Here is a 24,721-nt window from a genome sequence, read left to right on the forward strand (position 1 = left end):
CTATTCATGTTTCAACGTAATTTGGATATGCGATTAGCTTATGAAGAAAAATAAAAATGGAATTATAATTGAACGGGTTTTGATGGGCAGCTGTATACAAAGCTCGACATAACTGATGAATTGTTCGGATACTCTTCTGCAAAAGGTGTAATAACAGTAGACTTGTTTTTTGCCACCGGACCGTTCTCCATCTATTTGTATGTTCTCTCTATACAGTTTCCAACTTCACGCACACCAAAAGACCAAATTGTAATATTACACGAGCATTTAACCAATTTTTTCACTGCTTTTCAATAAAGCTCTAACCGCATAATGCAACCGCGGATCAAACATTTTGTTTAGCCATCTTTCTGTTTATCGGATATTTATGTACTATTTGCTGGCCACATTTGTTTTATTTTTTTTGATAATTACTTATCACGAAAACTAGGTTAATAGACCGATGTTTTGCTGAAGGAAATATGTTCAAATGTAACGCGTTCCGTCACCTTTTTCTATGCTGCCATTCACTCATGTTCGTGTTATGATCCCTCATCATTTGCTCCAGCAAACATTAAAAAAAAGACATATATTTTGCCAAACTCTGGGAGCTGGTTTTCAATTGGCTCTGATATAATTGCTACTTGAAGAAGAAGAAGAAAAAACAGGAAGGAAACGAAATAAACAAGGATCTAATCGATCGAATCTAAAACGATTGAATCATTGAGCTTTCCTCACGATCACTGCGATGATGGAGATTTTAATGCAAAAGTCAAACAGCAACAAACGAAGAAAAAATATTGAAATTACGTTCAATACCTTTCAACTGAGCGCTTCAACCGTACTATGACATCAAACTGTAAGCGTATGCCATCGGCCGAATAGAGGGATGTGGCTGAATGAACAAAGAAAAGAAAAGATAAGATATACAACGTTATGCAATCAGCTCCGGGGGAAAGAAGGGTTTGTGCTGGTTTTCACCACTCGCGCATCACTTACCGAATCTGCGTAGGTAGTGAACTTCGGCGTCAAATCATTCCCTTTCAGTGTGATGAATGCTCCCAGATTCTTCATTTGATCGCTGTGCGGACAAGAATAGTTGGCAAATATTAAACCACATCCCTGCCACTAGCACCAGACACGGTGCTTTACGGCACGCCAAACTTACCAATAATTAGGTGCCGAAAATACGGTTATGCATTTGCCGTTATGGTCCACCTCGTAGCCCTCCGCCTTTACCTCGTGGCTTCGAATGATGTAGTCCAGCTTGTTGTACTTCAGGAATGCCTCCGTTACATCGGGGCCGAACTGTATGCCGACGCCGCGCTTCGACGGTACGCGCCCGGGCAGAGGATGCGGATCGGACCACAGCAGCTCGCACATTAGGCCCTCCTCCGGCGGCTGACAGTTGCGATCGATCGAGCGCAAATCGTCCAGCGACACGTTATCCTTGGAGAACAGTCCGCCGTGCATTACCAGCACCTTTTTGTTGATCAAATGGCACAGGGGCAGCCAGTTGTACACGAGCGTAAACATGTCGGCCATGTTTTGCGAGTACTTCGAAACCACCTCGCCGGTAAAACCGTACAGCTGGTTCATGTTGAAGCTTTCGTGATTTCCTCGCGCGAGGAAGAAGTGGTTGGGGTATAGCAACTTAAAACCGAACAGGGTGAAGATGCATTCCACCGAAAATGAGCCCCTGTCGACGAAATCGCCATTGAATAAGTAGGGATTGGTGGGTGATGGCAAACCATTGATTTCGAATATATGCAGCAGGTCGTAGAACTGCCCATGGATATCGCCACACACTGTAAACTTTTGTTCGTCTGGCACTGGTATCTCCACCAGGGAGGGTTGCGTTTTCAGCAGCGTTTCCATATCGCAAAGAATCTGCAAACGGGAGGCAAAACGCGTTACAGGCAATCGCACGTGCAAATTAAATCCGGTAATGTGGGGTCCGCTTACCCTGTAGGCAAAGTTTTTATGCAGCTTGTTCTGCTTCTTGTACCACTCTAGTAGACTCTTCATGAACTCCAGCGTTACCTTACCGTTTTCCAGCTTCGGTCCAGTGTAGTCATCCTCGATAGCTGTTACGAAAGGGCGTAGCAAAACCAAATTGCCAATCATCAACAAACGGTTTCGTGGGCTGGTGGTCAAGCCAAGGCCCAGCGTCACTTACTTGCGATTTCCAAATCACGGCACATTTTTTCCACGCTCTTTTCCTGATGTTGCACCGAGATGGCCTTCTCGAACGCGATCTTGTTTACCATCTTTTTGCACTCCGTGTACTTGTCCTGGGCATCCTTCGCGCTTGGGCACCGTTTCGCGACAAACTCCAGGTCGGCCAGCGCCTTCTTGAACCTGCCGAGCGCCATCAGCGCGGCCGCCCGGCGGTAGTACGCTTTGGTGTAGCTGTTTTTCATCGATATCGCCTTATCAGCATCGCTCAGTGCGTAACCGTACGATTCTGTCCGGAAGTGGGCGAAGCTGCGGTTTGCGTAGAACCGCTCGTTCGGGCACGTTTCGATCGCCTCGGTGTAGAGCGCGATTGCCTGCTCGTAGTTTTGTTCTGGAGGGAGGGAGAAACGATACCGATGACTATCGTGCACATCGTATACGAACGGTCGTGTTTGGCAAATGTTTTGCACCCTCCTCGTGTTAAGGTCGAGTCAGGCGGTCGCATTACCTACCTTTGAAAAACTCATTTCCACGAGCACCGAGCTCGTCGGCTTTTGCCTGCAAGGGGTTTTCTTCGGAAGTGTTTTCTTGCGCTGGAGCGGTCGGCGCCTCCGGTTTGTGGTTCGCTTCTTCGGCTGCGGATGACATGTTGCTCATACGAGAGTCTCAAATGAGTCAAGAACAGAATAAACTAGGGAAAATGCACGGCAAAGAAACGGAACGAAATCTTAATGCACGCAATGCTTGCTTTTTTATCGGTGCGTTCTGTGCGCTGTCACCGATGACAGCTGATTGTTCTCAGCAGCTGTGCTGTTGCGAACAAGTAGCGATGGCAAATTGCGGTAGTGATGAGAGTGAACCTGGTGAAGTGACTCCGTTGCTGGAGCGAATCAGAACGACATCGGGTTTCAAACAAAGCGCTCTTCAGTAACATTCCAATAAGTAATGGAAAAATGAAAAACTTGAATAGATTCCAGCTAGCTTCGAAGTTTTCTGGAATCGATTCCGGATAGTAGGTCCGGAATCACTTTCCGGAATCGATTTCGGAATTGGTTCCGAAATCTAAATCGGTTTCGGAACGGAAATCGGCTCTTTTATCGGAATTGGCTCCGAAATCTGAATCGCCTCCGAAACGGAGTCGGTTTCGGCATCTCCATAAAAATAGGCGTTTGGGTCCATAGATGCTTCGTATTGATAGCCGCAAATAATCAAAATTAATTTGTAAACGATCCATTCTCATGGAGATTCCCGAACTGACTATGGTTCTGAAACTTCTTATTTAAATTCAAGAACTGATTCTCATTCCGGAGTAAATTCCACTTCTGGAGGCAATCTTAATTTCGTTATCGGTGCAAATTTCGATTTCCAGGTCAATTCCGATTCCGGAGCCGATTCTGATCGCGGAATCGGCTCTGGAATTGATTCCGAACAAGGAATCGTGTAGTTCCGTATCTAATTCCAATACCGTACCAATTATCATTCAGAAGTCCGAACACCGTTCATTAGTTTCTGTGAACGAGCACTGTAAAAATAGTTCCTATAAACGAAATTTAAAAAATATTCACTCCTTAAGTGGTTCGGAAGTTGCTATAAATAATCGCTCCAAATAACATATACAGTTCACAGTTCCTATTTTTGTCTCGTTCCTTGAGTTAATTATAATGTATCATACAATATCGTTTTATGAAATTTTTAATTTAAAAAGTAGAAAGGTATTTTGCTTTTTCACCATATTTCATTAGTTTTGACCTAAGATATCTCATGTTTTGGTTGTCAAAAAGCGGAAACTGTACAGGTTTCTTAAATTTATTAACCACCACTCACTCAGTAAGCCTTAACAAAGTGGAAAGAGTTCGGATGGAAATTATCACATACGGAATTTTAGGAGCCAGCGCATTCATCAAATAGACCAGTATGCGGTGAGTTTCTTACCGTTCCCTCATGCGAATGACTTAGGAACGCGTAATTCGGGAACACTAGGAGATTTCGGAACTTTTCCCATCACTACAATGCTGGGCTGCTGAATGTTCTATAACTGCTGCTGAATGTGCCATTGATCACATTGATAAAAAAGAAAAAAAGGCGGGTAGATTTGAAATCTGTATGGTTCGTTTACGGGAATTTTAATTAGATCGTAAAGTACCAACTAGTTCCGAAATCATTGCCATGAGACCGTCAATTTTATTCTCGATGATGGTCGAATTTGGTTGCTTCCCTTCCTGGTTGTTGGAGGTAAGATAGTTTTGTTGAAATTGATTCATTTCTTGCAAAAGTATTTCAAGTCGAGCTTCAACCATGTCCGTTCGAAGATTTGGTTTTTGTGCGTGTAGTTTTTTAGCAGGTTTTACAGCTCCGTTGCTGCGGTCAGTAAATTGAACCATTTTCTTAGATGATTCTGCTTTCGGCAAGCACTCTTGCTCGGCACATAAATCATCCTCATCGATGTAATCCTTCATTATGATCGAGGTGTAAGTGGGTCTGTGACCCGGTTGCTCCGTCCCTCGCAATACGTTAAGCCTTTCGATCAGATGTTGTCTCCGGGTCGATGGTTGCTTACTGCGATCAGAAATTTTCATCTTGCCCAGCATATGGTTTGTCTCTTGGCGTAGGAACGAAAGATCATCAATGGTCTGTTTGGAAATTTGTAAAAACCGCTCCTTTTCGGGGCTTTTCCATATGTCGAGAAAGGCTTCGATTTCAGATTTCCACGACTTATCCAACTCATCGGACACGATGTTAAGCAGGGGAACTTCATGCACTTCACTTGATTCGGCAAACGACGGCATAGATTCTTCGTTCAGAAGCGAATTGTTAAGCGCGATATCCGAGAGCAGCTTTTGGCACTCTTTCAAGTGGGTCTTCAAACTGTTCAAACTTTGCGTGTTCGGTGTTTGGAGAACTTCTTCCAGAGAATGGTTTACCTCTTCAAAAACGGTGTTAAGTGAAGCGGATACATCGTTTAAAAAATGACCAGAACCACGCATCTCTGACTCATGCAAAAGTCCCAGCGACGAACCCTCGTCCTCCGGGGTAGGCATATGTTGCCACATTTGTTCTATTTCCTTCAATCGGGTTGTGGTATCTTTAATGCTTTTCGATGTTATAGAGCTTCGATTTAAAATGTTTGAATCGAAGGAAGATGCCGACACGTGTACTATTTCTTCCGCCAGTTTCTGTAAATCCTCCGCACAATTGATCGTATGCCGCATAATATTGGGCAGCTCCTGCAGTAGACCAGCGTTCGGATGTGATTTTCTAGCCGACTGCTTGGCAGTCTTATAGCGTGCAACACGCTGCTTTAGGGCAGTGAGCGCGTCCGTACCTTTCATGCACTGTTTGACGAGATTTTCGATGGATGGGGACTTTGGGAATTTTTCCGACGCATCGAGCAGTGTGTTGTGCAGGATGATTTGATCCTGCAAGCGTTTTAGCAAATAGTCCGTATCGATGCCGTTGTACGATGTTTCGAAGCTGTTGCAAATCATTTGACTGTCGCGTAGAATGCCATCGGAAAGGTTAGATGAATTGTACCGATCGCTATCATCGATGCTGACGCGAAAGCTGCCGAAATCCATTTCCTCTGGTTGCAATATTCCCAACGACGGATCTGAACGTTCCTGCAACGAAGGTACTCTCGATTCATCCATAATGGAAAAGTTAAGCTGTCTGTGTGCTGTTTGGTGTGGCTTTGGGATACGCGAATGGACTTTCGCGGCACAAGGTTCACTAGAATGATCCAGTTTTCGCGTAACTTGCCTTTCTAAAACGGTGCGCAGTAGCTTTGTTTTCTCGTAGAAAGGAGTAAGCTGTTTTCGACTAAATGCAGACGAAGGGATCTTCGAAGCATTGGTCGGTTGGGTGTTTGCCATTCTTTCAACGTGCTGGTCGACAAACGCTTTCAGCTGCTGTGTGTTTTCCACTGCAAATTTAACTTCAAAATTGCTCTGTTCCGAATACTCGTAGTCGAACGATTCAAGCTGCTTGTCTCCCGCTTCTTGACTGTAGGACATATTTTGTTCTGTTCAGGTTCAGAAGGTTCTATCCACGGCTGCTTGTGTGCCATGTCAGTAAAAACTCATGCGCTACTAAGATCAATGTAAGCTACCTACAGTCCGCTTTATTGCAGCACAGTTGTACAGCCACATTTTAAAAAGACTGCAAGCGAATTGATCGATCGCATGCGCTGCAAACATTCGGAGGCCTGCTTCTTCAATTCCCGTCGTTCACTCTTCACCCAGTACAGGCGAATAATCTCCAGCGTTTGGTCGAGCTGCTTTTCGCTAAAGTTGAGGTTCCGCACCAAACCGTCGATCGAGGTAAGGAATTTACATTGCAGTTTGTATACCTGGTGCGCGCCGGGGTCAGCATTCCAGTGTTCCCGCATGAATTGGTACAGCTTTGGAAGCACATCGCTGTCGGTTGATAGAGGAGAAACAAAAATAGGGGAAAGCGGTTTTTAGTTTGTTTTAAGTCTCGCCGACATGTTCCTAAACATACTTACTCCAGTGAACGTTTGCGTATGAAATCTTTGGACAATTGTGCCATGGTGAGCAGTAGCTCGAATGCATTCCTTACCACGGCCGGATTCCGGTCAGAGAATCGCTCCGTAAAGTTGAACCAAATGTTGTGTACCAACGGTAGGAGCTGATTTTCATACCGCTGCAGCACATAGATTCCCTCATTGAGGGTAGACAGCGCCACAATCCGTTCAGCATCTTCCGATGATGCAAGGTGTTTGAAATTAACGGTCAGAATGCGCAGCACTATTTTTATATGCGAAGGAACGTGTTCTTCTTTCTCCTCCGTTTCTGTTTCGTCTTGATGTTCGGCCGCTTGCTCGTTCATATTGGTTGCATTGGGTTGCTCGTCCTGATCATCCGGATTGAATTCCGTATCATCCTCTGATTCATTTGCAATTTCTCGCCGCAGAAAAGCTTGCAAGCGTTTGATCTGTTTGGAAAGATTAGTTGCCGCCTTTTCATTAGTAGCTTCAGCTTCGTTTTCCGTTTCGTGCGCATACCGCAGACGAATCGAGTGAATGAAGATTTGCAACACTCGAAGACACACGATCGAGTTTCGCTCGCCGTACTGCGAGTAGCTGTCGAGAATGTTCATAATGATAGGTGTAACCGTGGTTTCTAGCACGTTCGAGGAATCGTACGGTACAAAACGTAGCACAGCTTCCAGCATGTTCATGCCGTCCCGGAAGTGTTCCTTGCGCCTAAGACATCGAGTGATTTGCTGCGAAATGTAATCGAGATTGTGATGGAGCAGCTGCTCAATGCTCGACATTCCCTGCGACCTGGCCACTGTGTCCAGTGCTAGCTCCGTTGATTCGTTAATGCAGTTCAGCGTACTGCAGGAGCATTGCAGGAGAATGCGCAACGCGTCGTACAGATACCAACAAAACTGTTCCTTCATAAAGCGTGCTAGTTTGGCAATGGTACGAACCACGAGACAGATGTGTAGCGCATTGTACTTTTGATCGGAAATGTTGTCATTTTCGTCCAACTCCAGAAACCAGTGGTGTGGTTGCAGCACTTCCGCGAGTAGCGTTTTGAATGGCTCCAGCAGTCGAGATGGGTTGGATGCGTCGTTTGTGTTCTCCGGAATCAGTTCGCTCAAAATGAACAGATATCCATTGCTGTTCATCCTTGAGGCGTAGAAATTCTCCAAAATGTACATGAGAACGGTATTGACCGCTTGATCGTGCTGCCGTAGTTTGTGGATGAGCTCGAGGAAAGCTTGTTTCGCACGCGGGGCAGAAACGTTCTTCAGCACGATCCAACGGGATTCGTTTTTCTCCTTTTGCATATGAAAGCCTTCTTCATACTCAAAGCGATAGGACACGTATTCTCGACGGACGAGTTCGGCAACACTATCAAGCTCGGCTGCAGCCAGCAGTACCACAATGAACTGTTCGAGAATGTTTTGCGATGAAAAAATGCTGGCCAGTTGCGGCTCGGAGAAGAAGCCTAAAAATCCTGTTATCAACCGAAAGCTGGCAATTTGTTCGCGCTCCTCTCCCCTGTAGATGACGCGGGGCAGCTGGTTGAGGGCGTCGAAAAACAGATCATCAATTCGATTTCCGGCGAAGGACATCGTAAAATAGGGAACCGAATTCTGACACCTTTCGCACAGATCGCGGACACGTGCAGATTCGTCGTTACACATGGCAATCACGGTTTGTAGATAGTGCACGGTACAGCTAGGCATGTTGCTGAAAAGGTAATCCAAACATCCAGACAGTCAACATAGCGGGAGTGGCATGGAATGGGGGTAGAGTCGATCTACTTACTAGGTGCAATTCCGGAGCAGTTCACAGTTCATTTTGGCAAATTCCAAGCGAATAAGCTCCTCCTCATGTCCACGGAGATGGAGAATGAGCTGCAGTATTTGTTCCACCTTCTTCTCAGCCTGCAGCAGCCAGTCGCGAGTACGCGACGTTTCGTTGAAGTATTTAACTTTATCGTTTTCCTTCAATCCTAATCCCAGTATGTTTGCACTCCTCTCCGTTCCAGCTAAACTTTCCGTCAGTTGGCGGAATTGTTCAATGCCGTACTCATCGTGGAGCGTTTCCTTCGTATAATCTTCGAAAATAAGGCTAAGCGTACGTCCGAGCGCCTTTATCGCTATGCGGTACACAGCGGTACCCTGCTTTTCATCACCGTTGATGATGGACACGTAAGTGGCGAGAAGTTTGGGGAGCGTGATGAACAGCAATTCAGCAACCTGGCAGCGAAGCACCGTGTCGTTGAAGTCAAAATCGTCATGCACTTGCAGCAGCGAGACAATTGAATCCACTGCCTGGAAGCGGAGCTTACGTGCGCGCTCCGTTTCTACTATGCGGACGCACACAAAGATGGCTTGCGAAAGCAGGGTTAGGTTCTCTTTCACGTACACTTCCTCCACCAGCTCCGACTGGATTCGGCGAGACACGAGCGACAACACTTTCAACACGGCCAGTTTGTACTCTTCGGATAAATCGGGACGTACAGTTCCCGTGTCCCGGTCGTACAACAGCTTCATGGCAGCCAGTAGCGTCGTTCGCAGGGCCACTGCTTTGGAAAGCCGGCCCTTCAGCAGAATGGTGATAATGCATTCCAATAGGTGAGTTTTTAGCTCATTTTTGTTCCTGAAAGAACCACATAAGGAAGCTAAATTGAGGCGTGGTGCACGAGGTAGCAGCACGTTAACTTACTGCCCTGGTACGGCATCGACCAGTATGAGCAATTGCTGTAGAAATATGTTTTGTAAAACTTGCACACTGCTATTGTCCACCGTTTTAAACTGTTCGTTCAATTTAAGTATATTTGCTTTAGTAGGGTTCTTAATAACTGCATTGAAAAGGGGCTTAATTTTGATAAAAATTTCCGAAAAGTTCTCCATGATGTTGGTTTGTTTATGAGCGCTGAGCGAACTGACGGCACGATTTGACAGAATGGTGTTGACATAACAAACGTTACCTTTCTTATTTTGGTGCTGAAAATCCGATCAAAGCTGCGAACCAAAATTTATGCAATTAAGCGTAGATCAGAGATAAATGCAAAAAAAAAACGCGGGATGGATTAATTTTAATGCGTTTATTTTTTTTTCAGATGTAGGTTTTTTTAAAGCTATTTCCTTACTCATAATTTACTTGCGATTCGTCCTAGACCGTTGATAGAAGATTTTGCATCACTATTTCTAACTAACGCTCAAAAGCAATCGAAAGCAAGGGCGTTCAAACCAAAATTAACACAGCTTCTGACTACAATTGTATCGAATTTGTTTGTAACATTAGAGTTAAGCTAGTCTAGTTAGCGGTGCTCCGATTGTTTGTGCTCTGCACATTGGCAAGGTTCGTCGGTGCGTGCAATGTTCCCTCCATTGGCCCTTGATTTGCAGTATCACAAAAGGTCCTCCGATAGCATCGCATCCCCTCTATCGTCAGTGTATGTTGAACTCCATTGATCGCTGATGGTCCATGTCGAGATCGGACAGGGCGGAATGGGCAGGAAGGAATGCGTTAACCAATTTCCGCGTGTATCCCGGCAGGAACGTGTAGCTCGAGAAGATCAGCAGCCCTAAAATGGCAAATATGAACGCATCTACGGAAGAGTTGGTGGTTGAGGAAAATTCAGTGTGAAATGTTTTATATTAGAGAGGGATTTTTAGATTGTTGAAATATAAAACGCCTTTTCCCGAAGTCTTCACACAAATGCCACCGCAGGATTCTTCACTAAGAAAAGGATACTGACAAAGCGCTTTTCCCAAGGATCCAGCATGTATATGCAGGTGTTGAGTTCGTACAGCAGATAAACGGAGGAAATGGATTTCCATATTTTACGAAACATTGTTGCTGCAGTGTTCACCGTGCACGATTTGACTCAGCGTCAACACTATGGTTGAATATCTGAACGTAAACTGCCGTGAATCACAATCGCCACGATTAGGCTTTCCGCTGGGCTGTACTGAGTAATATTATTTCGTAATCAGCCGAGGGACTACTCCCTTATCAATACCAAGCGTACACCAATTGGCCGTAGATGTTGTCGGTTGCCTCTTTTTCGCAGGTGTCTTTAGTTTTCGGGGGTGACTTTCCGATATCCAATGTATTGAGATTGCGTAGCTATTGATAACAGACTTACTCAGCGCTAACTTTTGACCGCATTCAATTAGGTTAGCATTTTTAGGGGAAACTCGTCGGGGGGAACACACTGCGTACGCCCTCTTATCTAAACTGAGGGAATTCCGCAATTGGGGACATTTTTGTCCAATAAAATTTCTATTAACGCACAAAATCACAAAAAATTGTAAATATTTTACTAGATTCACATAAGAGCGTACAAAAGCGTGGAATAATTTCGCACGATACAGCACAGGAATGTATACCAAAGATTTTATTTATTTTCCTTTCCTCCGCGCTGATACCGATCAAAACAACACCTTCGGCAACAACAACAATAACAACAGCAGCAAGCGCATTTTTGACAGCTAATTTTGGCACTTGCGCTCGTGGATCCAATCCGTGGGTGTGTTTCACGCACATGTTTGAAAATGCAGTTGGTGCGTCGATTTTTGGTACAAAAATATAAAAATACACGTCATGATTGAACATGTAAAAAATGTTGCATAATTTTCTGCAAGTTTTTGTTTGAACCAATATTTTATTCCAGTGACAAAACACTTGCACCATACTTGTTTTAGCTTTGCAACATTGTAATGACCTAAAACAGTGCTTTTCAACCTTTTAAGGACCATGGACCACTTGGCATAGAATTACAATATGTTTTAATTTTATCCTAAATATGCCTGTTGGAAATTTAAGCTTAATTGTGGGGGAAAATATGCACGGCGTGTTTGGTAATACAACATTCTTTTCAAATATTCAATTCCCACGTCTATTAATTCCACGAACCACAAGTGGTCCGCGGACCATAGGCTGGACATCACTGACCGAAAACACTGATTCCACAGAGCACTACATATGAGAACCCTTCCAAAAGTATATAAACTTTATAAAATCGTTTTAAAAAGGATACTGACTAGACATTTTTCCCACGGTTCGAGGAAATATGTCATGCTGTAAATTTGCCACTGTAGATAAAAAGCGTCCCATCGTTTCTGCAATCTTTCCTTCCAGCCAACGACCGTGCTGCTCTCCATCTTAGGCTGGGTTCGAATTCGTTAGCCCGCGGTCCTGTTTAGCCGTAACAATTGCACTGCACAACTGATTCGGTCACGCTTTCTAGTGCAAAATGTACCCCAACGAAGAATCCGATCCCGGCGTTTGGATATGATATCTTATCGGTCGTAAAGCCGTAAATTAAACAATCTTCCCATGCGTGCACGCGGATTACCGGAGGCTTGCGTTCGCTACCGTTTTATCGAGTAGCCATGATATTTATAGATATTAAGTCTAGAGAGATATTTTGTGCATAAAACAGCAAAAAGAAGAAAAAAATGACGTCAAAATTAGAAGTGAACATTGAAGAGGATTTTTCTCGAAAAATTCAAGTCTGTCCATACCGCGTCAGCTCTCAGTCGTCCGTGGTAGATGATGCGGAAGAGTTTGCAGCATTAGAAGATCCCGATCGTAGGCTAGAAAGCGTTGAAACAGGTGACGAAAAGCCACCGACCATCTCAGAACGGTATCGTTTGCAATCAAACACTTTTGGGGCGACGTCTTTTCGGCGTGTCGAAAAACTGCTGGATGCTGTGGGACAAACTCCGTCGGAAAGCGTGGAATTTGATTTCAACGTAGGTTTGGTAGCGCGTTAATGTCTCTACTCCTAAGATTATCTGCAGATCAACTGTTCTGGCTTGCAGCGTTGCGGTTACACTAACCTACACGTACAAATCGTACTGGATGGTTTACTTCAAGGACGTCCAGAATGTCTAACACGACTCGATTTAAGTCGCAATCGGTTGCTGAACGTGTCGCTGGCCCGATGCCTGGGAAATGTGCTGATGGAGCTGCAAAGCATCGTCCATCTTTCGCTTTCCTTCAACACGCTAGACGACGATTGTATTGAGGTGTTGGGTGATGCGTTATCAAATTCGGGCATTCGTCTGCTGGAAGCCGCTCACTGCCAAATAACCGACCGGGGAGGTTCACTGCTGTTCAGCGCACTGATCTACAGCGACTGTTTGCAGATGCTGGATCTTAGCTGGAACCATCTAGACACGGCCAGCGGACAGGCTATCGGGCGATTTCTTTCCACGCAAAAGACACTGAAAGAACTGCTACTGGCCGGTAATCACTTGTACCAGGAGTTAGAATGTACCGTGCCCCTTCTGCTGGGTATGATCGGGAACGAAACGCTGGAACTGCTTGATCTCAGCTGGAACGGGTTGAGAGGGGAAGAGCTGGGTCGAGCTCTTTCAAAAGCTGTACAACAGTCCAAGCTGAAGTGCCTCAAACTAGAATGTAACATGCTGTCGGAGGTGGAGTTGTCCTTCGTAGTGAAGCTGGCGAAGAAGAGTGAAACGCTCATGGAGCTTTGGCTCGGTAGCAATGTGTTCGAGGACACCGTACTAGTCGAGCTGGTGCGTACCTTCATGCGCCATCCTACGCTGCTGGTACTTTCGCTGGGTCCGTTTCAGTTCATCCCCCAAACGGTGGCCAAACTGTGCCGAATTTGCAAGCGAAAGTATCCCGCCAAACAGATCATCTACCAGGGTGTGCTGAGAGCGAAACCGGCCCGCCCGGTGGACGTGCAAGAGATGCTCCTGGAACGGAGCCGTTTCTTGGCGCAGAAGCCAAAGAAGGCAAAGCTGAAGCGTGATCTGGGGCATCTGATGCTTCAGTTTGGTGATGCCGAAACCACGCTGCTAACGCGCGAAGAGTTTGTGCTCGCGTTGAAACGGTTTCGGGTGAAGCTCGATCGTGCACTGCTCGAGGCGCTGATGGATGCGTTTGAAGCTCCGAAGAAGTTGGTAGACACGGGTGCGATGGCGTTGAAGTACCTCACCAAACATCCGACGGAGCGGCCGATTGTAAAGTCCGCCAAACGGAAGGGCCAGAAATAAGGACGAATACGGAGTTGGGTTTGAAATTTCAATTTCATAATATGTTTATTGCTTCCTGTTTTCTGCACATCCTTGTGTGCCCTCTTGCTTCTCACGTTACCTCGGATTGCCTGATGCTTCTTCTTAGTGCTGATCGTTTGTTTGTTTGTTTGTTTTGCTGCTTGTTTGTGATGCCGTTTGCATGAGAGGATGAACGATAATGAAACGATGAACAGATGAAATGTAATAACGAGTCTGCTAGCCCCCCTTCCGGAAAGCGGGTGCTGAGACGTCTTAAGCTTTAAGTACTATGTACTACCGATCGTATGACGCTGGGCTGGCCACGTACGCATTCGTGACCGTTTGTTTGTCGTTAAAATGGAATGTGTTGTGTTATTGAGTGATGTCTCTACTTTCTTTTCTAAACGTATTACCTTCCTTCCTTCCTATCGGGATTGGCCGTTTGATTGTTCCTTAAACCATACCGCACTGTGTGTACTTCTTTAAAATTGACGGCATTTTGACGAGATTCCTTCATTGTTTTATGGTCGTTTCGCTCACAAATCTTTGTTGTCTTTTTTACAATATTTACACAATCTGCACACAATCGTTTGTTTGATTCACCATTTTTTTCTATTTCGCTGCAAATTTGCCCTACGCTACGCATTTAAATAATATTGAGTACATTTTGTCATAGTTTTGAGTTAAAGTTTTCGAGTTTTGCAATAATGTACACGTTGTTGCTTCTTCTTCTGCTGTTGCTGCTGCTACTACTGCTGCTGCTGGAATGCGCTTTCAACTTCCCTTAATGCTTAAACCTACTCTGCTTGCTACTTAATTGTACACTCACAAACAACACTAAACAAGGAACTATTTATTCCGCTAAAACCTAGCCCTAACTAGTATGCCAGCGTTCCCATGTACAATTTCCCGAGCCCTTCTTCGGGGGTTTCGCGATAAAACAGATCAAACAAACAAAACGGCGAAATGGCAGGCAGAAGATAGTTGGCCGTAAGTGACCGTTGGGGGATGTCACTGGCCAACCGCTTGCCGACTGATCGCGTTGAATCGCTACCGTGTGAGCCTAGATTTGTGTTTTGTGGACAAAGGTTAGAAAATGGAGCTGGCCCTTTTTCGCACGTTCCTACTCTCTAGATGGCCCTAAATGCTATCCCTAAAGGCGAACAAATACAAAAAAAAACAACTCTCTATCCCTCGCTGGATTCCCTTATTTAATATCACATTACAATTTAACTCTTCTGTCCAAGCAAAGGATGTGCCACTTCGTTGGACACTGCTACACAGGAGGGGCAGGAGTGTTTTCCCCACTCGTACGGCTCGTAGGAAATAATGCTTGAGCTAGAAGGCATACGGTGTAGTATAAACGCGTGTAGTCGATCGCGTGAGAATCTGAAACCATGTGTTTCGGAAGAAGAGAATTCGTTCAACAGCCTGCTTTATCGCCCTTCCTTTTACATTTGCTGGCTAACAGGCCGCCACTGGCGTCTAACTAGCTCAGGATTGTGCGTACGAGCTTGTGAAGTGCAATGAGGTTGATGACGTGTACTTGCACAGCAACAAAAATGGGCGTTTTTGCTCTCCTGCCTAAGGGATGTTCGAACGTAAGAATATCGCCGAATATGGAAATGTCCCGCGAATGTCCTCCTTTCGATTGCGGTTCTACTTCGTGTAATGGGGGATAGAGCTATGTACAACAAAGCACTAGATAGACGAGACAGACAGTTAACAAACGAGCGAAGCGCATTGGCGAATAATAAATTAGTTACTCATGTATAAAAATAAGCTAATAAAATAATGAACTGTCGATCTTCTGGTGCTCCCTTTATCATCCAGTGTGCTCTCCAGCGATACTATTTAGGCTAAGGATTGCTTGTAGCAGCGTGATGGATACGGGCCATCAGCCACACCTACACGTGCACCGTCAGGACGTCCGATTCGGGCGCCAGCGTATTGCCGGCGGCCGGGGCGTCCGGCACGGGGTGTGCCGCCACTGTCCCACTGGTCGCACCGACGGACTGCGTCCCGCTGGCGGCCACGCCGCTCACGTTCGCCGCCGACGACGCGGTGTGATCGTTGATCGATCGCTTGCCAAAGTCTTTGTGCTGGCTGTCGATCGCGCCGACAATGTTTTTCGTCATGATGTCGGCGTTCTGCGTTTTGTGCAGCAGTATGTGCGAGTTGCGGTTGGCCGCCTTCTGCTTGTCTGGATCCTTCTCGAACTCGGCGCCGTCCGGCGTGCAGGGCGGGTAGAGCTGCTGCGATCGGTGATGCACCGAGCTGGGGCCGGCGATCTGGTTAATCTCCGGCGCCGGGTTTAAGCTCAGCTCCATCGCGCCGCGCAGCGAACTCGAGCTCGCCTTGAGCGGGTTCGCGTAGCGGCGAAAGTTTTCCTCGTTCTGCAGATTGTTGGACTTTTCCTCGTCCATGCCGCGGGACAGGTCGAGATGGGGCGACAGGTTCGTGCCGGAGCCGCTGTGCGAGTGCACCTTCTGGCGCCAGAGCAGCGCTACGACGGCACCGAGACAGAGGGCCACGATCGCGATGCCAAAGCCAACCGCGATCAGGTAGTTGGAGCCGGTGCTGCCCTCGTTCACCAGGGCCGTTTCGACCTTCACCTCCAGTATCGAGGTGAGCGGGGCGGCCTCGACCAGATCCGTCTGGAAGGAATCGTTCTGGACGCCCTGCTGGCGGGAGAGTATTTCCGCCAGCAGGCGTACCGCCTCCGTTAGGCTCGAGGCACCACCGACGGGATCGGTAGGGGTTGACTGTGCGTGGGAGAGAGAGGACAACAAAGGAAAAATGTTATTACCCGCTGTCCGGCAAGAAAACAGTTCAGCACACTCACCAGTGTCACTTCAATCGTGTCGTTGGTTCCAGCTTTGAGATCACACAGTACGACTATGAAGACGGACACGTCGAAGGACGGATTTTTGATCAGCTTTTCGCCGAGTTGCAGCCGGAGCAGATGGCACAGTCCGTCCACCGAGGTGCCTCGGACGAGTCGGTTCAACTCGAGCAGTATCGAAATGCGGGCACAGGCCGTCCCAAGCGTAGCCTGAAAGGATGGAAGCAGAAAAAGGCATACGTTAATTGCCACTCTGTTGCGTGCCTAGCTTTGCTTGCTCCATTTTCGAGCCGCTTCTTACCTGATTTGGCCAGCAGTCGGTCGGGGCCGGTATCTTCGGAGGCGCCACCCGTCTGGATGGCTCAAACGTACGGCAATCACCCCGCGGTTGACACGGTGGCGTTAGGCAGGATTCTTGCGATGTCGGCACACACACCTGGTGGCTTTCGCAACCCGATCCGACCCCACTGGACTGGTTCCGGTTGAGACAGTTGTTCAACCCGCACCAAAGGTTCGAGCAGCGCGGTTTCCCGTTCACGCAGATGCACGAATTGCAGTTCGTTTCATCGGATGGCGCTTGTGACGCAGCAGCACCACCGCCCTTCGGTTTGCTGAGCGAATCACTGCTGACCAGCGGATCGTACGGTGAGTTGGTGGTCGTGTTTGAGCACACGGACGAAGGATCGGAGAGCACTGTAAGCAAGTAAAAGAGTCGTACGTAAGTGAGCGTTTGGTATGACACAAATTTGCAAGCGAGATGACTTACGAATCTCACACCGCACACCGCGCCGCCCGACCGGACAGATGCAGGTGAACCCTCCGATGCCGTCCTTGCACGTTGCACCGCCCAGGCACGGCTGGGGCGAACATTCGTTCACGTTAATGCGGCAGTCCGGGCCGGAAAACCCCTTCGCACAGAGACACCGGAACCAGCCCGGTCCGGACTCGCAGGTCCCCCCATTGTGGCACGGTTGGCCCTGGCACTGGTCGAGCGGTTCGCTGCAGAACGGACCGCCCCAGCCGAGCGTGCAGCGACAGTGCGGAGCTCCCCCGAACTGGGACGGTATGCAGGAGCCCCCGTTGAGGCACTGGCCGGGCAGACACTGGATCGCCCGCTCCGTGCACGTCTTCCCCGTCCAGCCCGGCTGACACTCGCACGAATAGTCTCCCTCACCGTCGATGCAAATGCCATTGTTGGCGCACGGGTTCGAGGTGCACTCGTTGACATCTGGAAGTAAAGAAAGGCCACACAAAACACGCACAATGAAATGCGTTCCAAGCGTAGGGTAGTCGAGGGCTGGCCTGAGACACTTACTATGCTGACAGAATGGCCCGGTAAATCCGCTTTGGCAGACACAGCTCGTCCCCATCGGGCCGGACTCACATTTGCCGCGGCCGCTGCAGGGAATCGGTACTGCGATTGAGCCGCCGGAGATCGCCGTATCGTTGCTGGTTGGCATCGTGCAGCCAGCTTCTGCAGGAGGAAGGAACGAAGAAGAAGAGGAAAATACAATTAAAAAGTACATCAATGTTGAACTGTTTGCTACCTTACACCTAGAGCCTGTAATTCTTTGCCATTCCGAAAGAACCATTTACGCTTTATCGTCTTCATTAACGATTGTGTCGGTTGTTATGTTGCGAGGATCAATATTTCATATGCGTTGTTGATACGCTTCAGGGGAAAAGTGACTCGCTCAAGAGTGGCACACGAAAAGAATGGCGAAGCAATCAAACGCGGACGAACAGAGGGGCAAGGGTACAGGATGGATAATAAATAGCGAAAATGGTGAAAATAAACCCACAGCGCCACCTCATCGTTGCAACAGTGCAACACAAAACAAACAAAACACACAAAAACAGGCATGCAATTGCAAGCGATCAAATGCTGGGAGTCATTTTAATTGCTTAATCAGTGTGTTTGTTGCACTTAGTCCCGCTTCTGTTGCCTCGCTTCTTTTGATGCTCCGTTCCGTTGTTCTAGAACCGATCTTTATCTGTTTATCTGTTGCTGTTGGTTGTGAGTTTTTTTGTTTATTGCTTAAAAAACGACAACATTACACTCTCAACAAAAAAAGAGAAAACACATTGTGTGCAGTACGACGATGGAGCATCTCAATCCGGAGGCTAATGCACAGGAACCATCGCTAGCCATCGGTCGCGGTTTCCTATCAGCACTTGGTGTGAGTAGGGGTTTTGTGGGGGGGGGGGGGGGGGGGGGGGGAGTAGGAGGACGGAAGCTCGCTGACAGATTGAGGCTCGTTTGTGGGCTGTGTTTGTTTCTGTTTTGTTGGGCCGTTTTCATCCCGTGTTTTCCCATCGCCGCAGCACATTAACATTCTTCCTCTGCGAAGCCGTCGGGAGCCGCCGGGAGTGATGCTGTTTGCACGAACAATTTTCTTTCTTGCTGCGCGGGCATCGCCGAGTGACACCACCCTCCCCCGAGGGCAGAACGAAAGGGGGCTTACGCGGCCTCATTTGGTTACATTGTCTTTCTTCGGCCTACCAAACAATCGCCAGCCAAACATCGTTAAATGCAAGGAAAAAAGAAGGTGCTTGATTTTTCAATTCACATTAATAAATAGGTGAGTTTGTTGGTGCGGTTGTTATGCTTTTGGAGGGGTTTCGGGTTTGGATTAACACTCCCAACGGGGAATCAGTAGCAGTGTCCCCGACGCCGATCAAATGTAGGCAGGAAAACTTTGTATCGTATCGTATCTAACATCAATTACGATTTCGACACTTTTTTTAAACGAAACCTATTTTTGTCCGTTTGTATTAAGTTTGGAAAGAGGTTAAACATCATTGGAAAATATGAGCAATCAAGTATAAGAAATTGTGTGTTAAAAAGAGAAAGACAGCCAAGGCAAGAATATGATTGGATGAAAGCAACAACATAAAATGATGAGTAGCAACAATGTTCAAACTATTTTGGGACATCTGGCTGGGGCGACCGGGCTGTGTTAACGGGCAGAATCTTTTGAGAACCTCCCAGTCCCTTGGAGGCAGTGGGAGCAGTGGGCACTGTGGAATAAGCTATGACAAATATTGGCCGTAATCATTAATTTATCTTCATCTACACCGCACGGTGCCCATGCGTAGAGTATATCGTACGGGGACAGGCTGCTCCTGCAGGAAATCCCCTTTAACACATGAAAGCCCATGAGCAGAGCGCCGTGATGGTTTAAACTGGCCCAGTGCAACGTTGGTAGAATTCGATTGTGTACGATCAGTTGATCATTTGAGAAACCAGTGCCTGGGTGGGGTGGGTTGTTCGTTGGAGTACGCTTTTTGAAGGCATAAATAAGTTGTAAACAATTTATCAAAAAATAAGAAAGAAAACGGCTTGCAGGCAGTGTAGTTACTCTTTCTTGTTTATTTGTGCTAGCGTTTACCATCCTCTACGTCTTGTTCGTGTTTGTGGGTGTGTGTATGTGTGTATGGGGAACAAAAAAATGTGTTTTTGTTCGGCGTTCTTGTTTCCATATTCTGTTCCTTCGCACCCTTTGGCCAGCATCCTTTTTAACTCTCGCCCATGAAGATGAAGCGCCTATCGCTGCCTCGCTAGCTCATTGTGTGTGCCTCCGGTGTGTCTTAAGCGAAGCATCCGAGGAAGTAGAAAAGTTCCATTAATTATACAAATATCGTCCGGGAACCAGGTCTCCCCCCAGCGCCGTGTGAGGAGCTTCAGACGAGCTTGTGTATCCTCACGAGCGACAGACAGACAGGCCAAGTCAGCGAGTGAGTTAAAAGATAAAGCGAAATAAGCGCTCCAAAGCGATACGCCGAGCAGCCGGAGCGCTCTGGCGGTGGAACCATTATGGTTCATCGGCCACACGAAGCATAATTTGACCAAGGGGAAGTTGGGGGAAGGAAACCAACAAAAAAGAACGAACGTAATGCGATAGGCTGCGAGCGTGCAAGAGTGGAAGGAAAGCTCAATCATATTGTCATTATTTTACAAAGCTTTCGAGCAACAGGAGAAGCAACGGGAGCGAAGGATGGAGAAATCTGTATGAAACGTACTGGTGGCAAACGAAGCCATGAAGGTAGAAGCAGGGGGCAAGGGTGGTTCTAAATTTGGAACAGCATTGTATTAATTACCGAGGCATTTAGGAACCTAATTATTCATCGCATCTGAGGCGAGAGCGATCGAGCGATCATTAGTCATGCGGCTGCGGCCGCGACTCCAACCTGCGGCGACTCCTTCCGTATACCATTTGTTAGGCTAGTTAGCGGAATCGATCGCCCACGGCTTCATCTATGTGTGTGTGTATGGCTATGATTTTCCAATGTACGGGGATAAAGTAAGCAGTGTTGGTGCTGGATGGATGTATATTGGCGCTTGCACGTTGGGTGCAATAGACTTTAGGATTTGTGGTATACAAATAAAATGGATTCAATGGAGGAAAAAATGAAACGCCAAATCAACATTTTGCTGACATTTAACTCCCATTTTATGCCGCCCCGGGACATTTTCCCACCCATCACTATCAACCCCGCCGATCGGCGTTTGCAGAGATTGAAAATAAAATCCAACGCGATGCGCCAGGATCAAAAGAAGAATTAGTCCAATAAAACTATTCCTTCTAAGGGGTAATCCCATCCAATTTAGCATCCATTTGGAGCAGCAAGAAAGCAGACAGCATCGTGCCACTGCCCGTTTTCCCCTTATTTGCCATCTAATTACACACCGGCGGGAAAGAAGACACCACCGTCGTGCCGGGGGAGGGGGGAGGGGCGGTGGTGCGGGAAAATTTGCCTATTCATCGGCCGCTAACAAGGATCCATTCCATTCCGCGGTCCTTTCGGGCGGCAAACGCCCAGCAGCGGATGGACAGCGCAAAAATAAGGCACGGTTTGATATCAAACGATCTCGCAGCCTTCACCGAGCGGCAACATATTTGCACGAGCTTACACACCCCTTCCCCGTTTACGCCCAGTCCGCCCCAGCCGGCCATCAAGGAATCAATGTTCTGCAAATCAAAACGTTCTCATTTAACTGACAATCACACGGCTGGGTCCCGGCTGTCGAGCGAGAACACTGCCCGGCCAGGTCGGGTTCGATCTTCCGGAGCAGCCCGGGAGGAAGTTAATTATGTGTACGGCACCCGCGCTGGGGCAACATAGGCTGTATGGGTTTGGCGGGATGCGTTTGCACCACCGCCCCACCACCGCATTCCGAAAGTGGAAGCTGGGGGAGCGAAAAAAAAGGTTGATTTCCTTCGATCTCACGCCTTACATGCCGCTGCACGCTGCTGACATACTGTAAGACTCGCGGTGGCTATGGCTGATGCTTGCAATGCGTCTGCCGACACGTCGCCGTTGCAATTTCGTTCCGGTAACGAGGCGCGGTGCCAGCCAGCACTCTTCGTCCCGCTTTTCATTTCATCTCATTACCGTGCAAAACACGGGATTCGCGCTGGGGGGAAGGAGAGTGGAGCTGTAGAAAAGATTTACCAGCAAATTTATTTATTATTTCAATTCAATTTATAGAAATTTAATATTTACATCCCATTTGTAAGAAAAGGGAGGCACAAGGCAGCGTCTAGGCACGGCCAGTAATGAGGTGCGGCAGCGCACATAATTGAAGCATTGAAGCATCCGCTTGTTGGATCCGATGTTTCCGCCACTGCTGGAATGGATCCCACACACACACACACACACACACACACACACACACACACACACACACACACACACACACACACACACACACATACAGAACCCGTGGCCCGGCCCGCGCGGGACCCGTGAGTCATCTTTGCGCAAGTTTGCGCAAATCGGATCGTTTATTAACTGCCGCGCAAGTGTCATCGTGGGACGCTTCTGCTACCGTAAGGGCGGGCAACCGGGCGGGTGTGCGCGCGCATGCCACGATTTTCGCGTTCACGTGATGCGGCGGCGTGGTTCTTGTTCGCGAATGTGAATTCGAGCGGGCGAGCTTTTTTGTGCGCGTCAATTACTGGGTGAGAACATAAGTAGTGATTAATAGATGTGCCGGGGGAAGGTACTGAAAGTACTGACAAAAAAAAACCCACCGAGAAGAGCTTCCCGGAAGAAGAACAGCCATTCGGAGGAGTGCAAGAATTAGGAAGCAGAAAGCTAAAACACGTCCAAATGTGTCTCCTCGGATTGGCGGGTGTGACTAATAATGCTGCCGGTTGCCGATGGCAAACAGTCGCGAGCCCGCGCGGCTGTGGGCTGTACATTCGTGGGCAGATAATTGGGAAGCAAATCAATGCCCACGTTTGAGACGCGTTAGAAGTAAAAATAAATTAAAAAAGGAGCTTGTGAAATGGCAGCGAGTGAAAACATAAATTAACCAAACTAACGCATTTGCGCTCGTTTACAAAATTCTCCATTTCTTCGGCCGCGCGATCCAATTAACCTTGCGCGCGAGTGCAGTTGGGCAATTAGTGTGGGGTAAAAGACGGTCGGAGAAAATAGTCCAGGGCGTCAAATCCAGCGGTAGGGCCAATCGACGCCCGAATCCACTTCCGGGCAAGCGTACAATGTCTATCATCCGTGCACAACCCGTGAAAGTGGGGGATAGGTGTGGAACCAACACTCGTAACCCAATCATATGGTCCGTCCCGTCCGTCCATATTTCCTTCTAAGGTTTGGCTGACCTATCTCTCTCGCCGCCCACACTCCCTCCCGGGCTCGCCCCATTCATTGCCTATCGAGTGTCAATCAAAATTCTTTCACTCCACTAAAAATCGACAATTTACGCGGTGTGTACACGCGGTGAGACGGGCTTGCGGATGGTTCCACTCGACCGGATTAGCCGGGGTTTGGGAGCACTGGCGGGCACTGGACGCTGCTTTTGTTGCGGTGTCGGGAGTTGGGAAGCCACCGGCTGACTGGCTTTCCCAAATAAATAATTCAACATTTTCCATCCAAGGAGTCAATTATTCTTCCCGCGTGTCTTAGCATTTAACTGCGCGCGCACAGCAAACGAAACGAAACCGCGGCTTGGGGGAAGCTCTTGAGCGGAATCTTGCGCGATCTCGCGCTTTCTTTCAGCGCTGCGAGTGGTGGCCACACGCCGTAACGCACACAAGAGGGTGTGTGTGTGTGTAGCTTTTCGAGCTAGACGACACGCCAACTCGTGTGGAAACAAAGGCTGCCCCAAAGTCGGCGATCAAGTCGATCATGCTAGGGGCTCGCAGGTTCGGTCGGTTCAATTTTTGGCTAGATTTTTTCCCATCGCCAACGCGCTAACGAACCCCTCCCGTTTTGGGAAGGGCGGGTGTCCGGAGGTTGGAGATTGTCTCAAAGTTTGCAGTGTCCGTGCGCCGATCTACTGTGACGATCGATCGACCGCGGATCGTCCGCAAATTGGCAGTTTTGACATACAGCTAAATGTTATACAATCGCCCATCGGTGCGAGACTGGACCGATGATGTGATTCTAGCGCAAACGTGTGGGGGGGAAACAGGGTGTGTGTGTATGAATGGAAGGTATGCGGCAGGGAACGGCCAAAGACAAAAGCGAATCATTATTTTAAGCCCCGCTCTGGTGTGCGCGGGCTTACGAATGCTTTGCGAGGGAAGTGCGATAAATGGCGATTCTGGCAGGGGACGGCGATCATGTCTCTGTGGCGGACGGCGCAGGCTGAGACGGTGGAAGTTTCTGGGTGGAGCTGGCGCGATTCGATCGCACCAGATCAACGGGACGGCAAAACGGCAAACATCCAGCCGTTCAAACGGACCGGTGAAAGGCACCGGTATGGTGCAGCGATCATGCATGATCGGGCTGCAAACGGACCACGGCTTCGATCCGCTTATGAGCGATGTAGAACGATATGGAGCTGGACAGATGAACAAACTGTTAACAAACTTGTTAATTTAAATCGAGTGATCGGGGAGAAAGGGAGTCGTGGCCCCCGCGGACATGATTTTTCCATCGCTTTCACGGCACGGCACAAGGGCAAGGTGCACTTCGGGCAGATGCACTGTGAGGAGGGGAGGGGGGGGGAGTGGAGGATTGAGGTCGCTCGCGGGTGTTTGTCTCCCGAGCGGCCCCTCAGCCGATGATGTATATCTGGATCAACAAGGGCTACATGAACGCGCAATTTGTTAGCGTTCGAAGGGGGAGCGTTAAGGAGGCAATCGTTCGCATTCGTACCGATGATTGCCGCACGATCAACAATGACAATCATATCTGGAAATGAACATGTTAACGGACATTTCTCTCTCTCTG

The 24,721-nt window shown here is 47.9% G+C and overlaps 6 protein-coding genes across 9 annotated transcripts in view; 1 reads left to right on the top strand and 5 right to left on the bottom strand.

Annotated features, from left to right (window-relative positions):
• Positions 1 to 184: 184 nt before the first annotated feature.
• Positions 185 to 2,941, bottom strand: LOC121588994 (serine/threonine-protein phosphatase 5). 2 transcript variants are annotated; one of them, XM_041907498.1, is made up of 7 exons: positions 2,670 to 2,941; positions 2,159 to 2,548; positions 1,945 to 2,066; positions 1,148 to 1,869; positions 979 to 1,060; positions 799 to 874; positions 185 to 619 (listed from the first exon to the last, which is right to left on the bottom strand). In XM_041907498.1, exons 1-6 carry the CDS (start codon positions 2,812 to 2,814, stop codon positions 824 to 826), a joined length of 1,512 nt encoding a protein of 503 aa, XP_041763432.1. In that variant the 5' UTR covers positions 2,815 to 2,941; the 3' UTR covers positions 185 to 619; positions 799 to 823. The 2 variants fall into 2 exon arrangements, with proteins under 2 accessions (XP_041763432.1, XP_041763430.1); XM_041907496.1 differs by having other exon boundaries at positions 185 to 874.
• A 1,006-nt stretch (positions 2,942 to 3,947) lies between these two features.
• LOC121589056 lies at positions 3,948 to 6,238 on the bottom strand. The gene is made up of 2 exons (XM_041907626.1): positions 5,914 to 6,238; positions 3,948 to 5,774 (listed from the first exon to the last, which is right to left on the bottom strand). The coding sequence occupies exon 2, from the start codon at positions 5,730 to 5,732 to the stop codon at positions 4,281 to 4,283; it is 1,452 nt and encodes a 483-aa protein (XP_041763560.1). The 5' UTR covers positions 5,733 to 5,774; positions 5,914 to 6,238; the 3' UTR covers positions 3,948 to 4,280.
• On the bottom strand, positions 3,948 to 9,591 carry LOC121589055 (TELO2-interacting protein 1 homolog). Of its 2 annotated transcripts, none has more exons than XM_041907624.1 (4): positions 9,359 to 9,591; positions 8,456 to 9,292; positions 6,659 to 8,377; positions 3,948 to 6,569 (listed from the first exon to the last, which is right to left on the bottom strand). In XM_041907624.1, exons 1-4 carry the CDS (start codon positions 9,544 to 9,546, stop codon positions 6,275 to 6,277), a joined length of 3,039 nt encoding a protein of 1,012 aa, XP_041763558.1. In that variant the 5' UTR covers positions 9,547 to 9,591; the 3' UTR covers positions 3,948 to 6,274. The 2 variants fall into 2 exon arrangements, with proteins under 2 accessions (XP_041763558.1, XP_041763559.1); XM_041907625.1 differs by having other exon boundaries at positions 8,456 to 9,314; positions 9,359 to 9,441.
• A 136-nt stretch (positions 9,592 to 9,727) lies between these two features.
• On the bottom strand, positions 9,728 to 11,940 carry LOC121587903 (serine palmitoyltransferase small subunit A-like). Of its 2 annotated transcripts, none has more exons than XM_041905219.1 (2): positions 11,682 to 11,940; positions 9,728 to 10,247 (listed from the first exon to the last, which is right to left on the bottom strand). In XM_041905219.1, the coding sequence occupies exons 1-2, from the start codon at positions 11,803 to 11,805 to the stop codon at positions 10,087 to 10,089; spliced, it is 285 nt and encodes a 94-aa protein (XP_041761153.1). In that variant the 5' UTR covers positions 11,806 to 11,940; the 3' UTR covers positions 9,728 to 10,086. The 2 variants fall into 2 exon arrangements, with proteins under 2 accessions (XP_041761153.1, XP_041761154.1); XM_041905220.1 differs by lacking the exon at positions 11,682 to 11,940 and adding an exon at positions 10,394 to 11,105.
• A 68-nt stretch (positions 11,941 to 12,008) lies between these two features.
• Positions 12,009 to 14,050, top strand: LOC121587902. Its single transcript, XM_041905218.1, has 2 exons — positions 12,009 to 12,399; positions 12,469 to 14,050. Exons 1-2 carry the CDS (start codon positions 12,103 to 12,105, stop codon positions 13,669 to 13,671), a joined length of 1,500 nt encoding a protein of 499 aa, XP_041761152.1. The 5' UTR covers positions 12,009 to 12,102; the 3' UTR covers positions 13,672 to 14,050.
• Positions 14,051 to 14,067: 17 nt separating this feature from the next.
• Positions 14,068 to 24,721, bottom strand: part of LOC121587901 (protein serrate) — a 102,952-nt gene continuing 92,298 nt past the window's right edge. Inside the window, exons 14-18 of the mRNA XM_041905217.1 lie at positions 17,832 to 17,990; positions 17,283 to 17,744; positions 16,818 to 17,209; positions 16,517 to 16,726; positions 14,068 to 16,436 (exon numbers count right to left, since the gene is read on the bottom strand). Coding sequence (XP_041761151.1) covers positions 15,579 to 16,436; positions 16,517 to 16,726; positions 16,818 to 17,209; positions 17,283 to 17,744; positions 17,832 to 17,990 — 2,081 coding nt within the window. The 3' untranslated portion in view covers positions 14,068 to 15,578. The remainder of the gene's footprint in view (positions 16,437 to 16,516; positions 16,727 to 16,817; positions 17,210 to 17,282; positions 17,745 to 17,831; positions 17,991 to 24,721) is intronic.

The sequence above is a fragment of the Anopheles merus genome, chromosome 2R (assembly GCF_017562075.2).
Source record: "Anopheles merus strain MAF chromosome 2R, AmerM5.1, whole genome shotgun sequence".
Lineage (NCBI taxonomy): Eukaryota > Metazoa > Arthropoda > Insecta > Diptera > Culicidae > Anopheles > Anopheles merus.

Excerpts from the sequence above, each read along its gene's own strand:
- LOC121588994 (XM_041907498.1), bottom strand. The coding sequence starts at position 2,814 with ATGAGCAACATGTCATCCGCAGCCGAAGAAGCGAACCACAAACCGGAG. Across the intron at positions 1,061-1,147 it reads TTTTCGGCACCTAATTATTG|CGATCAAATGAAGAATCTGG; the intron begins GTAAGTTTGGCG and ends TTGTCCGCACAG. Across the intron at positions 875-978 it reads TCACTACCTACGCAGATTCG|CCACATCCCTCTATTCGGCC; the intron begins GTAAGTGATGCG and ends TTGTTCATTCAG.
- LOC121589056 (XM_041907626.1), bottom strand. The coding sequence starts at position 5,732 with ATGGATTTCGGCAGCTTTCGCGTCAGCATCGATGATAGCGATCGGTAC.
- LOC121589055 (XM_041907624.1), bottom strand. The coding sequence starts at position 9,546 with ATGGAGAACTTTTCGGAAATTTTTATCAAAATTAAGCCCCTTTTCAAT. Across the intron at positions 9,293-9,358 it reads GTCGATGCCGTACCAGGGCA|GAACAAAAATGAGCTAAAAA; the intron begins GTAAGTTAACGT and ends TGGTTCTTTCAG. Across the intron at positions 8,378-8,455 it reads CTGCTCCGGAATTGCACCTA|CAACATGCCTAGCTGTACCG; the intron begins GTAAGTAGATCG and ends TTACCTTTTCAG.
- LOC121587903 (XM_041905219.1), bottom strand. The coding sequence starts at position 11,805 with ATGGAGAGCAGCACGGTCGTTGGCTGGAAGGAAAGATTGCAGAAACGA. Across the intron at positions 10,248-11,681 it reads GTGGGAAAAATGTCTAGTCA|ATGCGTTCATATTTGCCATT; the intron begins GTATCCTTTTTA and ends ACTCTTCCGTAG.
- LOC121587902 (XM_041905218.1), top strand. The coding sequence starts at position 12,103 with ATGACGTCAAAATTAGAAGTGAACATTGAAGAGGATTTTTCTCGAAAA. Across the intron at positions 12,400-12,468 it reads GCGTGGAATTTGATTTCAAC|CGTTGCGGTTACACTAACCT; the intron begins GTAGGTTTGGTA and ends TCTGGCTTGCAG.